The 16,276-nt window shown below is 44.4% G+C and overlaps 1 protein-coding gene across 2 annotated transcripts in view; it reads right to left on the bottom strand.

Moving 5' to 3' along the window:
- The window catches only part of FBLN5 (fibulin 5), a 59,280-nt gene extending 43,891 nt beyond the window's left edge, over nt 1–15,389 (bottom strand). Inside the window, exons 1-4 of one of the 2 annotated variants that reach the window (XM_081863026.1) lie at nt 14,642–15,389; nt 11,653–11,707; nt 4,988–5,038; nt 484–535 (exon numbers count right to left, since the gene is read on the bottom strand). In XM_081863026.1, coding sequence (XP_081719152.1) covers nt 484–535; nt 4,988–5,038; nt 11,653–11,707; nt 14,642–14,736 — 253 coding nt within the window. In that variant the 5' untranslated portion in view covers nt 14,737–15,389. The remainder of the gene's footprint in view (nt 1–483; nt 536–4,987; nt 5,039–11,652; nt 11,708–14,641) is intronic. The other variant, XM_081863027.1, reaches the window with a different exon arrangement.
- Nucleotides 15,390–16,276: the final 887 nt, after the last annotated feature.

Below are 16,276 nucleotides of genomic sequence, written 5' to 3'. Positions count from 1 at the left end.
GAATACATGGATTCAACTGGCAAGTATGGATTTGAACCTAGATTATACGTTCAAAATCCAGCAGCCTGGCTATTGTCACCATGTATTAATGACATCATCCCTAACTATAGCCATTTAGAATCATAAAGTTGGTAGCGACTCTGAAGGTCATTTAGTTTAACCCCCTGCTAATGCAGGAAATCTGATGTTAAAGTATTCTGATAGGTGGCCATCCAGCCTTTGCTTAAACACCTCTAACAAAGGAAAACAGGTCATGCCACCAATAAGTTATTCCTAACATTTAGTTGAAATCCCTTTGTAATTTAACCCATTGGTTTGGGTCCTACCCTCTGGAGGAACAGAAAGCAGCAGATGCAGTTAACCCCCTGAAGCAGACATACAGAAGGACAGAACCATAACCAATATGCTACGATCAGACAAAGGCACTGTACATAATGAGTAGTCGAGTCCTAGTTCAAAGGAATTGATGCAATAAAATCCTACCTAAGCACTGGCCCGAGGTACGGTCCATCTCAAACCCATTTGAGCATTGTTGCTAAAAAGAGAAAAGAAAAGGACACTCAGTCAATGGAAACCTGGATAAACACAGATCAGAATGAATTAGGATTCTCCCTTCCACACTTTGGTGCTGAGTTGCGAAATTTGCAGCAGACACACAAATTCAGGTACCACTATAAGATAATGTAGGTGAATGAAAGAACCCACAAGTGCCATGATTAAACTCCTAGTTGGCTGTGATCCTAAACCCAAAGCATTCTACCACTAGAGAATGTGCACAATAGAGATAATATCACAGTTCCATTCTTTTGGGTCCGGGCTAGATTTACTCTTGTCATTAAATGTGCAATTATGAAACTAAGGGCTCATCCACACTGCCATGTGGCCTGCCGCTTTCCCCCAAGAAAACCCACAACTGAACAGTGAATTGAACCAAATGGCAATCAGGTTTTGCGTGGGTTGCCATTTGTCCCCATTCAGTGGTAAAGTGTGTGTTTTCTCCAGGAAAGCTGCTGGACAAGAAAATTTAAAAAATAAAAAATAAATAAATGCACAGGACAAGTGAAGTGTGGAAGAGCCCTAAATATAAAACTACTGCAAAATTACCACAACATATCCTTAAAGGACACTCAAAGCATACCCACCCATAATCCTCAGAGCTGTAGTTTACCCCTCACAGAACTACAATTCCCAGCACCCATAACAAACAACAGTTGAAGTTTCTTGCACAGGGGGTGGGGTGGGTGGTGCTTTAAAGGTATAGTACGTACACAGTCGAATTTTATACCTATGTCCCCCACCTCACCCTATTGCACAAGCTGGATTTTGAAGTTTTCAATATTCTGATATTCTTTTCAAAGAGAGAAAGAGACAAGGAAGGAAAAAAACGCAACAACAAATTTAAATACTTTTTTTAAGGTTTCTTTTTTTAAAAAAAAAAGCTAAAAATGAGTTTGGTAAAAACTACTATAGTTCAAAAGACCAGGTGGCTCAACTAAATCATTGGCTTTAGTTTCTCCAAATTCCATTATGCATCTTCTGGCAGACCATTAGAGGATCTTGCTGGGTGAACACGAGGTCTTCAGGAAACTACCCTCTCTCCCATCACTTTCCCACATTGTTCCACTGTTTGCCACTAGCAGCGTTCAACTCTCTATAAATACAGCAATCTGCCATTCAGGATGCAAGCTTGTTTAAAGCACATGAAACTTAATAATTCCATTGTCTGGAAGCATAAATGCATTCGTTTTGTGGAAGTGACTTGCAAAGATTCATAGCCAACCTATATATATATATATATATATAAAATTGCAGCGTTTTTATTTACTGTACATCTCTCTTTTGTTGACCATAGCCAGGGGAGCCATTTAGAAAGGATGGGAGAAGTCACCCACCTTTCCCTTGTTTTTCAGACGTAATGTAATGTACCGTAAATATTCTTTAGTAATGTTTGTCTCTTCAGTAATGGAGCAGGATAAAACAAAGCAAAAATGATGCACTTAACCCAACCTAGGTGGTGGTGCTTTACTTGCAATTTAAGCATGACTGTTGTCTATAAACAGGCCTTTGAACTTTACTGTGCATCTTTCCCCTTCATTTTTAAATATCCCAAATGCCTGAAGAAGCACCCCCCCATAACTATAACATTGAACTCTCAACTTATCCCTCAGCTTTATGGCAAGGTACAGAAGTTATATGAGATACTTGTCATCTATATCTATTGATATAAACCAAAGAAGACACTCTTGGAATGTGAGTGGGGTCAGGAGAATTAGGTGCATTTTATTCTTATTCTTAAAGTGAGCCTTGCTTCCTCCTGGCCTCACAACTGAAGATAAACCCCCAGGTTTCCTCTTCCCTAGGGGCTTCAGGTGGGCTGCTTGCCTTTTTTAGTTAACAAAACACTGCACAGTGCATGCATCAGTTCATTAGTGTGCTTGTACTATTAGTGCTCCCCACTAGTAAAACCAATTGTTTTTAATTGCAGGATTGCTCTGATAAATAGAGAGGGGGATTATTGATGGGGGCCATATATCAGCATCAGCTTCTGCTTTAGACTTGCAAGGGTTTTTAGAGTTTAACCTTGGGGGGGGGGGACTAAGCTTGATGATGGAATACTTTGAGGTTGTTTCATAGAATTGTAGAGTTGGAAGGGAAGCCAGGGGGTCATTTAGTCCAACCCCCTGAAATGCAGGAATCTCAGCTAAAGCATCCATGACAGATGGCCATCCAACCTCTGCTTAAAAACCTCAACAGAAGGAGAGTTTCCAGAGTGGACTCGCTGCTCTAAACTTGTTGAGTGTGTCTTCACCCTTAAGGGAAAGAGGAAAGGGATCATCAGCAGATATACGTGTTACGAGCCTCTTGTTTACATCCTGGAGAGTCTGGACCACTTGGGATGAGCAGTGGGAGGAGGTCAAAATGGTGCATGACAATGATTCTGGGGAGGGAACCCGGTTAGGACAGACTGTGGCCTGGCCCCTGACTCCCATCTGAGCATTGTGGGGAAGAGTCTACAGCTGAGGGATCTCAGCAGGTTGCCACCTAGCTCATAAGTACCAGCCTCAACTACTCTGCCACCAGCACTGTCCCTGGTGCCACCAGAGCTTCAGCCTGCATCAGCCTCTACTGATATTCCCCTGCCCACTGAGGAGGTGGCTAATGCCCAGTCTGATTCTTAGGTGGCCCTGTTGCCTCCTCTGTCACCTAGGGCACAGAGATGCTAGCACTGGCACAGACAGACAACTCAGGTACAGTTCCTCAGGCGTTTGCTTGCTCAGTCCAGAGCTGCATCCCGCTTGCTATGCTAAAGCCATGCATGCCCTGCTCCTTTAAAACAGTGGTCCTTGCTTCCAGAACATACTGGTCTGAGTAATGAAATCTATAGTAGAAAATGAGATCCGAGTCCAAGTCCCACATCCAGGACAGTTTGATCAAACCCACACCTCAAGGTGCTCAGATGAATGAAGGTGCTGGGAGTGGGCAGGCAGCTGCAATAATCCATGTCCACTGAGCCCTCCATCCTTGGCCCACGAGATTGCCACCAGTTTTAGTGGTGGTTGACAGCTTCAGCAAGATGGCTCATTTTGATCCCTTGCACTGGACTCCCAAATTTGTACACAACTGCTTCTAGAACTCTACTCAATAGACTCCATTCCTTACCAGCTATGGATTCCACCCATGCACCTTTCACTCATACTTTATTGGTTGCTTCAGCTACTGACTTTGTCCAAGAATTGCAAGCTATGCAACAGCTGCTACAAGAACTCGAGCCAAGGCCAGCTGTTACAAGAAGGAGCCAAGGCCACTTATATGAAAGCTGCTGATGTGCACTAACCACCTGGAAAAGACCACCTGAGCGTGAAGCCACAGGTTAGAAGGCCTCAGATTTGGGTCCTGTGTCGTTGAAGCACAAATCAACCTAGTCACATTCTGGTTACTTCTCTGGCTCTCCACCCTTATTATCCCTGCCCCCTCCACCACACTCATACTGATCTGACAGCAGCCCCCCCCCTCCAGTGAACATCAAGTGGGAAGAATAACTTGAAGTGTGACACATCTTAGACTTTAGATAGCACCACGGCTGCCTGCAATACCTGATCCACTAGAAGGGCTATGTCCCTGATGATTGGTCCTGGGAAGTTGATGTTCAGGCCCCTGAACTGACTGTCTTCCACATAAGCCCAAATCTAAAGGCCGAGAAGGGGTGGAGGTGGATAATGTCATCAGCCCCATGGTGACATCATGGAGAGGCTGGGCTCACCGGGGTGAACAATGCGAGGAGTTCAATATGATGCCTGACGATGATTTTGGAGAGGAACCCAGATGGTAGGGCCAGATCGCAGCCAGGCCCTGAGTGCCATCTGTGTGGTCCAGGGGAGAAGTCCATGGGTTAGGAATCCAATGCCATGGCGGGACCCAGTGTATTGCTGAGCTAACACCATGCCTAGTCTGCTCCTTTGCAACAGGAATACAAGAGGCATCTCTACGGTTGGATCAGCATCTTAGGTTGCCAAGCCATGCGCTAGTGATCCTTGCCTTGCTTCCACAACATACTGAACTGAGCAATAAAGTCTATACTAGAAAATGAAATCCAAGCCCCACATCCAGGACAGTTTGATCCAACCCACACCTTCTCAAGGTGCCGGAATGGATGAAGGTGCTGGGGGGCGGCGGGAGCAGCTGCGATCATCGGTGACTACTGAGCCCTACAAGCCTTTGCCCAGGAGATTGCCACCCTGAGAGGACAGCTTGTGCAAGCAGCTCAGCCAGCTGCCCCACCAGTCAAGACTTGTCTGCCCACTGGTCAAGTTCCAAGGAAACTGGGATCAGTTCATAGCATGATCCATTCATGTGTGTGAGGGCAGCAGAGCCCACCAAATACTCAGCTGACAGAGGTGTGTTCTGCAAAAAAGAGGAGTATCAGCTCCCATCTCATTGCCCCTGTTACGATACCATTGAAGCACTGGGAGAATTCATTGATACCAACCTCAAGTGAGGATCCATCCTGTCTTCCATATCTCCTGCTGGAACCCTGATCCTGTTCGAAGAAGAAATCAGGAGTAACAACTGCTGTGCGCTAAACAGGATTACCATCCCTAATCACTACCTCTGTTCACTGATCAAAGGCCATGCACCATCAATATCTTCTCTAAGCTGGATCACAGAGTGGGCTCCAAACTAGTAAGAGTCCAAGAAGGGGATGAATGGAAGACTGCTTTACAAACCCAATATGGCCATTATGAATATACTGTCATCCCATTTGGCTACTGCAATGCCCTTGCTATCTTCTAACACCTCATGAGCGACATATTCAGATACTTTCTTGACAGGTTTGTGGTGGTTTAACCAGCCAAAATCCTTATCTGCTTGGAGTCACCCCAGCTCCAGTGGTTAACAACAGGAAAATCTCCATGTCAAAGTGGAAAAGTGCAAGTTTGACCTCTCCAGCATCAACTACCTTGGATACCTGTACCTCCCACCAAGGGGTAGAGATGGACCCATACCAAACACATGGCATGCTAACCTGGCAGTCCCCCAAAGCCAAACAAAAACTTGCAAAGCTTCCTTGGCTTTGCTAATGATTACTGGAGGTTTGAAAACCACCATCGCACTCATAGACTGTCTTAAGGGAAAGAAGTCATTTCAGTGGACAGCAGACACACAAAACGCCTTTGAACACCTAAAGGAACCTTTTGTTTCTGAACTGATCGTATACCACTCAGATCTGTCCCATACCTTTGCTGTGGAACCTGATGCCTCTGGTGTGGCTACCAGGGTGATTCTGCTGCAGGCTGAAGAGATGGGAGGAGGAGCTTGTCCCTACATGTACTAATCCCCAAAATTAACCCTGCCCAAACAGAACACACCATCTGGTGCAAAGACACTTTCAAGGTGCAGCAACACACTATAGAGATCCAGATGGACCACCACATCTTAGGGATTGCCTGGCCACTAAATCAAAGACAGTTCCACAGGTCACAGTTTTTCACCTGGTTCCATTTCAAGATCGCCAACATACTCAGCACTCAAAGTTGATGAGAGGATGCCTTCTCCTGCAAGCTGGAATACAACAGCACCAGAGCAGAGTGGGAGCCTGAACTGAACCCTTCATCCAGAGCAATTGATAGTGGACAACTCCTGCCAACCTAGCAGTTCGAAAGCACACCAAAAAGTTCAAGTAGATAAATAGGTACTGCTCCGGCGGGAAGGTAAATGGCATTTCTGTGCGCTGCTCTGGTTTTGCCAGAAGCAGCTTAGTCATGCTGTCCACATGACCCAGAAAAACTGTCTGCAGACAAACGTCGGCTCCCTCGGCCCGTAAAGTGAGATGAGCGCCGCAGCCCCAGACTGGACTTAACTGTCAGGGGTCCTTAAAGGAGCAACAAAGATCCCTTTGTTGGGGGGGGGGGGGGAAATGCAAGAATTAACTTCCCCTAATGCTGACAGCTCCACCGGCTACTCTGTTCAGGGTGGACTATTCTTTCATCCTAAAGCAATCTATGTGCCACCATGAGAACTTAGAGCCCAAATGCTCAAGCAATACCATGATAATCCCACTACAGGACACTTCAGACAACATAAAATCCTGCACACAGTCGCTCGTGAATTCTGGTGGCCAAAAATAAACCACCATGTAGAAAAATAGGTGCAATAATGTACAAAAATTGTGTGACACCTGCTAGTGGGCTGGCCTGCCTCCTGTAACTACCCTCTACACCCGCTGGACCATGGGAAATGGTTTCTATGGACTTCATCACTGAACTACCCAAACCTCAGCACCACAGTACAGTTTTAGTGGTGGTTGACAGCTTCAGCAAGATGGCTCATTTTGATCCCTTGCACTGGACTCCCAAATTTGTACACAACTGCTTCTAGAACTCTACTCAATAGACTCCATTCCTTACCAGCTATGGATTCCACCCATGCACCTTTCACTCATACTTTATTGGTTGCTTCAGCTACTGACTTTGTCCAAGAATTGCAAGCTATGCAACAGCTGCTACAAGAACTCGAGCCAAGGCCAGCTGTTACAAGAAGGAGCCAAGGCCACTTATATGAAAGCTGCTGATGTGCACTAACCACCTGGAAAAGACCACCTGAGCGTGAAGCCACAGGTTAGAAGGCCTCAGATTTGGGTCCTGTGTCGTTGAAGCACAAATCAACCTAGTCACATTCTGGTTACTTCTCTGGCTCTCCACCCTTATTATCCCTGCCCCCTCCACCACACTCATACTGATCTGACAGCAGCCCCCCCCCTCCAGTGAACATCAAGTGGGAAGAATAACTTGAAGTGTGACACATCTTAGACTTTAGATAGCACCACGGCTGCCTGCAATACCTGATCCACTAGAAGGGCTATGTCCCTGATGATTGGTCCTGGGAAGTTGATGTTCAGGCCCCTGAACTGACTGTCTTCCACATAAGCCCAAATCTAAAGGCCGAGAAGGGGTGGAGGTGGATAATGTCATCAGCCCCATGGTGACATCATGGAGAGGCTGGGCTCACCGGGGTGAACAATGCGAGGAGTTCAATATGATGCCTGACGATGATTTTGGAGAGGAACCCAGATGGTAGGGCCAGATCGCAGCCAGGCCCTGAGTGCCATCTGTGTGGTCCAGGGGAGAAGTCCATGGGTTAGGAATCCAATGCCATGGCGGGACCCAGTGTATTGCTGAGCTAACACCATGCCTAGTCTGCTCCTTTGCAACAGGAATACAAGAGGCATCTCTACGGTTGGATCAGCATCTTAGGTTGCCAAGCCATGCGCTAGTGATCCTTGCCTTGCTTCCACAACATACTGAACTGAGCAATAAAGTCTATACTAGAAAATGAAATCCAAGCCCCACATCCAGGACAGTTTGATCCAACCCACACCTTCTCAAGGTGCCGGAATGGATGAAGGTGCTGGGGGGCGGCGGGAGCAGCTGCGATCATCGGTGACTACTGAGCCCTACAAGCCTTTGCCCAGGAGATTGCCACCCTGAGAGGACAGCTTGTGCAAGCAGCTCAGCCAGCTGCCCCACCAGTCAAGACTCTTCAGCCCGCCTGCCAAGTTCCAAGGAAACTGGGTTTACAGCGTTCATGGGCCAGTGTGATCCATGAATGCGTGTGAGTCAGCAGAATTTCCTGACAATGCAGTGAAGGTTGTGTTCATCAACACCCTGCTTGATGAGGATAACAAGGGGTGTGTTAAGTGTTGTACCAGCATCTTAGCTTGCCTAGCTGTGCCATGCACATGTGGTTTTTGTGGTTTTTTTTGAGGGACTATCAAGAGGACAGTGCTCTGTTGCTGCCCTAGGGACCTTTAGGAGATGGGCAGCATATAAATTTAATAATATTGGAAGACATCATATATACGTTTACGAGCACAATTCAAAGTGTTGGTGTTGACCTTTAAAGCCCTAAATGGCCTCGGCCCAGTATACCTGAAGGAGCGTCTCCACCCCCATCCTTCTGCCCGGACACTGAGGTCCAGCGCTGAGGGCCTTCTGGTGGTTCCCTCACTGCAAGAAGCAAAGCTACACGGAACCAGGCAGAGGGCCTTCTCGGTAGTAGCGCCCACCCTGTGGAACGCCCTCCCATCAGATGTCAAAGACTACCTGACATTTAGAAGACATCTGAAGGCAGCCCTGTTCAGGGAAGTTTTTAATGTGTGACATTTTAATGTATTTTTAATCTTTGTTGGAAGCTGCCCAGAATTATTGTTGTTGTTGTTGTTGCTGTTGTTGTTATATTTGATGTCCAAGGCTGACAATGTACAGTGGTGCCTCGCAAGATGAAATTAATTCGTTCCACGAGTTGCTTCGTCTTGCGATTTTTTCGTCTTGCAGAGCGCGGATTCCCTGAGTATTAACGGCTTTAAGAAAAAGGAAGCAAACCCGCAAGACGTTTTCGTCTTGCGAAGCAAGCCCATAGGGAAAATCGTCTTGCGAAGCAACTCAAGAAACGAAAAACCCTTTCGTCTTGCGCGTTTTTCGTCTAGCGAGGCATTCGTCTTGCGAGGTACCACTGTACCGTACATTTAAAGCACATGGTTTCCTCCAAATAATCCTAGGAACTCTAGTTTACCCCTCACAGAGCTACATTTCCCAAGAAACTACAGTTCCCAGAATTCATTGTGAGAATGTCATATGCAAGATTAAACCATAAAATGGGCCACAGGTGCTTTGAAATTGCCTATCAGCAGTTTCTATCAGGACAGAAAAGTGAGCAGGCAACGTAGGTCACAGTCTCCCCCACCATGGTCACAGAATCACAGAGCTGTAGAGTTGGAAGGGACCATATGGGTCATCTAGTCCAGCCCTCTGCAACGCAGGCATCTTTCACCCAATGTGGGGCTCGAACCCACAACCCTGGGATTATGAGTCTCATGCTTTACCAACTGAGCTGCAGACATATGCACATCAGATGCATTTCTAATTAAACTGCAGCAATTATTTCTAAATTTGCATCTTATACATATAAAGTAGCATGTGGAATGTTTATGAAAACATGTGTCCTATTTTATCCTTTTTTTTTCCTTTTTTTTTTTTTTTTTGCTATGTGTAAATGTCCACCATAGGTAGGTGAAGCAACTAGTGAGCAAATTATTTAAATTGAAAGGCAACAGCTAGAATTTATTTAACAGGAAGGAGGGAAGAGGTGAGGGATGAAGAGGAACAGCTTAGGCAAGTATATGATTTTTAAAACACTTCTAAGCAACGGAATAAAAGCAGAGCCCAGCTTTCAAGTCAGCCAGGTGAGCATTCAGAATCTCACAAACTTATTGCTGGCTTTAGGGCTAGGCCTCAGATTCTGTCACACACCTTGGCCTTGGAGCTTCTATGTGACGGCAAAAGGCATAAACTGTTGCTACTGTTTCTGCCAATATGGGTCCTTTATTCCCTCTCTGTAATCTCCTCAGTCTCTCTGTCCTGTTTACAGTTCTCCTCAGAATCTCCATCTCTACCCCCATCTCCTCAGTTTCATATTGCAGTTCCTCAGAGCCAAAAAGAGAGAGACTGTGCTCCTAGCATCCCAGAGACAGCTATGCAGCTACGATACCAGGGTTCTTCTATTATTATTATTATTATTATTATTATTATTATTATTATTATTATCCTGCAGTTCCTCTGAGAGGAGCCCAGGGCAGCAAACACCAAAGCGGCAAAACAATACAGTTGAAAATAAGCAACAGAAAGTTCCCTAGCTATTATCCTCCCTGTGCCTCTCCAAACTATTCTTGGGACCAACCTCCAATGCTGCCAAACTGTTTGGGGCACAAAGGCAGATGAGAGGGAAGGGGACTTCTGTCATACAAGTGGACCTCCTTGTGCTAAAAGGCCAATGTCACTGACTGGAGACAAACCATCGCACATAAAAACATTTAAAAATATTATTAACAGCTAAAAAAAATTAAGACCATCTTAAAAAATAAATAAATAAAAGCAGTCACATATTATTATTCATTCTCATCAAATGGTAGGCCTCTGGGCCTGGACCTCCTTTCATTTTTTAAAAAAACAACAACCAACTCTCTACTGTCTGGGTTTCACTGCACACCTTAGAATTCTGGCCTAAAGTGTGTTTTCCTATATATTTTAAAGCTAAATTAAACGATGGCCATTTGCTTCTGCCTTCTATATTCTAGGGACAATAGTTTTATCAAGAATCTCTCTGTCAATGTATGTCTCTTGTCACAGCTCATGTTGCAGGGAATTCTGTCCTGAAGATGCGCTTGTAGGAAATACATTTGCCGCCATCTGGCAAAAGTGGAAAGGAGCAGCTGAAACTCCCTTGTCTACAAAACTGTTTAGGTGCCAGAATCCTGCCCTCTTTTTCACCTGATCACCATATCTGTAGAAGTATATATTACCTCTGCCCTAACTACATTGCCTATTAGGCGATTGGCTTTGGGGCACGATTTTGATGAATCTGTTATGAAGCTGGTTAGGATTTGGGTAGGCTGACATAAGGAACTGAATTACACCAGATCAAACTATTGGTCTATCAAATCCAAGATTTAGTACTTGAAGGGTGGGGAACTTGTGGCCCCCCAGATGTTGATGGACTACAGCTCCCACAATCCCTCAACACTGACCATGTTGGCTGGGGATGATGGGAGCTGGAGTCCAACAGCCTGCAGAAGACTACAGTCTGCCACCATTGGTCTACTCTGGCTGGCAGCAGCTCTCCATGGTCTCAGAAAGAGTGAGGCCTATCCCATGAGCCACTACCTGAGCCTTTAACCTGGAGATGTGTTCAATCACTGATCTATAAGGATGTGGAGAAGATGTTGAGCTGAAGCCAAGTTCTGCATAGCAATGCTGGGTTCTTACTAGTTTTTACATGGCTTTTACATGGTTTTTCTAAGTCAGTTTACTATAACTTCTACTTATTGATGCAACTATTGATTTTTGTTCTTAGAAAGGCCATATAACACTATTATTATTATTATTATTATTATTATTATTATTATTATTATCCGCACCAACACCAAGTTGAATGAGAGAATAAGTCTAATGCAAATGTCAGGCTCTGGTTCTGTCTTGACCCAAGCCAACAGTGTAACACAAATCCAATATTGCACTGTGTCCTGGTCTTCCTCTTTAGCAGTCCACAGTCATGAAATCTCTTTGTATAAAACGTTGAAATATTTTTGACATATCTTACCTGCGTCTTCCCACGACTTAAGAGGCAGGCAGCCACCATGAAAATGGTAATTATCCTGCAATAGGAACATAAACCTCATCATTATGCAGGACAGTGATATGTGTAACCCACCTGTTTTCTGATATGACCCCACTGCACTTAGCCACCATTGCATCCAGAGGAGATCACTTTGTTGACTTTAATATGTGGCAAGCCAGCCCTGCTGCATTTGAGGCTGCTCTCCGCTGAATGAGACTCTGGGTTTTCGCCTACAAAGGTCTGTCCTGACTATAATGTCCACTTCCTCTGAGGGTAGGTAATGCTGTCTTTCTCTGCATCAGGTGTGATTGCACAACACAGCAAAATTGGCCACTCTGGCTAAATTACCCACTTCCAACAGAAGAATAGCAGAGCAGGGCAGTGAAACATTCACTGAGTCAAGTAATACACAGCCGCCTACGAAAGAAGCATTTAGGAGGAGCCTGTGGCCTATTGAACAGTTCTTTAAAATATAGTTGCTGTATCTTTAAGGGTCATCTCCTGGTTGTTGGGTCTATGCAGAAACTGTGGTCCTCCAAGACATTGTTGGACTCCAGCTCCCATTAGCCCCAGATAGCATGGGATGATGGGGATCCAGCTCCCATTAGCCCCAGATAGCATGGGGTGATGGGATGATACTACAAAACCATACACAGGAGCTACAGGTCGCCCATCTGTAGAGAATTTGAGCTGTGTGATCTTGCAGCTAGCAGGGAGTTGCTGTCCTCTGTTCGTTGTTTTGTCTTTTTGGTCTTCCACTAGAGTTAGTGAAACCTCATGCTGCCTTTCATGTTAAGTCTATACTTAAAAGAACCCCTAATTTTATAGCACACTTTCAGATGGCACACAGTTTGAGAATCGCCAGGTTAATATCTGTCCTGTGTTTGGGTGCTGGATGCCAACTCTTCAAAGGTACAGCTCATCGTTACAATTGATCATTAGGGTGCTGGGAATTGTAACTCTGTAAGGGCTCTCCTAACACTTCTCAGCACCCTTAACAGGCTGCAGTCCCCAGGATTCTTTGGAGGAAGCCATGACTTTTAAAGTGGTATAAGAGTGCTGACTATTTTTGAATACTTAAAATACAGCCGTCCCTATGCCTTGGAAATTAAATGTTTAAAATGCGAACATTATTATTTCTGTAGATTTGTTGTCATATAATCTCTCAGTCTCTCAACATAAAGTTTCTTGAACTTTAGTTCATGCCGTATTTGTGTGATCTACTTTCCAGGAAAGCAACTTGTTTACATTAGCTGACATAATCCATCATAATTTTTAGTACAAGCCCCATTGAAATTTGATGTATGAGAGAGCGTGGTAGTTTAATGGTGCTTGTGCAAAACAACTTTTTGGTTGATTGCACCTTTATTAATATATAGCTTCTATGTCTATTTAACTATTTGTGGGGGGTTTGATTTAAAACATTTTCTAGGAAGGCCAGTGCTTCAAAGAAAACTTTCTTCATTGCCGCTCCCAGAGTTTCCCAAAGCACAAGTGGATGCTAACAGCATATTTTGTTCTCTCTGCATATTACAGAGGAGGCAAACAATGCTGTTTTTAATTCTGACAGCAACTTCTCAAGCCCTTCAGAACATGATTCAGAAACAAAGCACACAAAAAACAAGCAAATCCCTCCATTGGTAATCCTGTGCAGGCAGATGTTTGCTTGCTTGGCAGGCCTTTCAGTCATAGAAAACTAGAATTGTTCTCCAGAGACACTGCCTAGTGCTATGTCATCTGTCATTCAATGCTGAACTTTGTCTATGGAGCTCCTGGAAGCTTTCCAGAGAGGTAGTCCAACTTCAAAAATGCACACCCAAGTGCAGATTCATTCTGTAGCACAAGTAGAAGGAAATTAAGCTGTTGCTCATATTACAAAGCAGCAAACCTGGGTTTGCCAATGAGAGTGTACAAGTAACTGGGCAATCCTGGATCCCTGATGAATATACCAGTATATGGCACACCTGTTTGTGACCTCATGTTGGTTACATCCACACATTAGAACAAGCACACTTGCAAATATAGCATAGGAAGATGACTGCTGGGTCAGACACAAGTTCCATCTAGCCCAGTTTGCCACCATGGCCAACCAGATGCACCCATGGAACCTGCAAGCAGCACATGAAGGCAAAATCCCTCCTTTGCTGCTGCAACTGGTATTCAGAGTTAGACCTTTCTTGCTTAAATGGCCCTGAAGGAGCTCTGTTCCTCTGTACTGAAAGTGGAACACATAAAGCTCTGCTCATCAACACTTTTGAGGGTGGAAGAAGAAAGAGGTTTCAGAGTCACCAGTCAACAGCAAGATTAAGGATTTGGCTTAATTCCTAGCTGCATGTAACTGACCTTGTGCATATTATTCACCTCTTGCCTTCCTCTTCCTCCCTCTGTCATTTTTTCCCATTCAAAATTTACATTGCAAGCTCCTTGGGGTAGAGACCTGACTTTTTTTGTTTGGCCTCCTCTGTAAAGCACCATTTACAGGGAGAGTGATATAATCTTCTTCATCAACAACAAATCCCTGAATTTCTGTATATCGCTTCAGTGTCATGTTTCCAGGTTTACTTTATTTACAATCCCTATCACTTCTTCCAGACAGCTATTCTCAAGAGATCTGTCACATTTATCAGCTGGAGAGGCTGGCTTAGCCACCAGATGCAATGGCAGTTAAATAATAGTGAACGAAGAAATCAATAATTTTTTTATACACGTTTGCACGGGGGGAAACCCCCTTTAAGATCCACATTTTCTATGACTTACTGCAGCTATCAAGGGCAGAAAAGAGTGCAAAGGATATTGGTAGATGTAGTATACATCATGCTACAAAATAGTCTGTTTCTCCGCTCTCCCTCCTGTTAGTTTACATACAGTTTTAGCAAACATGATAGGAGAAGAGACATCAGCTATTAAGCAAGGTTTGCATTCAGTAAACACTAAGAGAGGGAGAGAGAGAGAGTGAGTGCATAGGACCTACCTTTTTAATCCTGTCATGTCCAAAACTGAAGAAAAAAGTTGAGCGGGGAAAATAATGTGTGCACAGCTGAATAGCTGAAAAATAGTTTTGCACATTAAACCTTTTGCCAGAACGTTAGTCCTGCCATCATTTATATTCCACAGAATGAAAGACCCAAAATCATAGAGAAGCAGAAGGAGAGAGAGAGAGAAAGAGGGAAGGAAGGAAGGAGGAGGAGGGAGGGAGGGAAGGAAGGAGGGGAGAAGAGTGAAGGGAGAAGGAGAGATCTGCTCCTCCTTAGACACTGGAGAGAATACAGCAAAAGCACCTGGTTTTGCTTAGTTCTCTTCTGTAATTCAGCATTAAACCAATTGGAGGAGGAATGTTAAAAATGAACACTTCATTTTCTAAGTATGTTAAACAATGCAAATGGGAGGCCTCAGTCTGGGGACAGCTGTTTTAGATTAGAGAGCTCACCAACTGGCTAGACTCCTCACAACACTCCTGAGGAGCCTGCCAGGATTAAAAAAAAACCGCTCACAGTTTGAAGGGAAGCCTTTCCCGCTGCAAATGTTACTGAGGAGCGTGCCACAGGAGGAACAGCAGTACTGCCATGGGGCAGATAGAAAGACGTCCTCAAGAACTAATCTTGCTTATGTCTCATTATCTTATCCCTTCCTAAAAAATTTGTTGCCGACCAAATATACCAAAGAGAGCTTCAACCATCTGATGGGCAAAGAATGAATTCCTTCCTTGAGTTCCTTGGAGGAAAGGTAGAATGAAAATGTAATAGCAAAATATAGTAAATAAATACAAATAAATTCTTCTTCTTCTTCTTCTTCTTCTTCTTCTTCTTCTTCTTCTTCGGCTATCACTCATAGCTGAGTAAGATTGTCTTCCATAAATATGGTTTTAAAAGTGAGTCCGTAAGTGACTGTAGAGGCCAATTCTGGATCCATACGTTCTTCCACAGTGGGGACATTGGTTTCCAGGCGGGAGTTGATCATGGTGAGGGTTTGCCAAGTGTGCCTTCCTCTTAGTGTGTTTCTCCCTTGCGTTCTGAGTTTGAGCATCTTCAAAGCCCACGACACCTTTGGTAAAGGCTGTTCTCCAATTGGAGCGCTCACAGGCCAGTGTTTCCCAGTTGTTGGATATATACTACATTTTTAAAGATTTGCCTTGAGAGTCTTTAAACCTCTTTTGTTGACCACCGCCATTACAATTTCCATTTTAAAGTTCAGAATAGAGTAGTTGCTTTGGAAGACAATAATTAGGCATCTGAACAACATGACCAGTCCAACGAAGTTGATATTGAAGAATCATTGCTTTGACACTGGTGATCTTTGCTTCTTCCAGTACACTGGCATTTGTCTTCCCAAGTGATGTGTAATTATTTTTGGAGACACTGTTGATGGAATCTTTCGAGGAGTTAGAGATGGCGTTTATAAGTGGTCCATGTTTCACAAGGTATATAGGCAATACTGCACTAGACAGACAGTATATGGCTGCTTTCTATGTATTGTTGCATGCCATCCCAGCCTCTGAGGGGTTCCGGACACTTTCCCAGGGTTTGGTTTCCTTGGAATGATATATAGTTATGATATATAGTTTATCTACACAAATATACAACTTGTGCCTAAGATTTGGGTTGGGGGG

Source organism: Podarcis erhardii (assembly GCF_964252035.2).
Source record: "Podarcis erhardii genome assembly, chromosome: 1".
NCBI classification, from domain to species: Eukaryota; Metazoa; Chordata; class Lepidosauria; order Squamata; family Lacertidae; genus Podarcis; species Podarcis erhardii.
The sequence above is the reverse complement of the archived record's forward strand: the minus strand, read 5'-3'. Positions and strand labels throughout refer to the sequence as shown.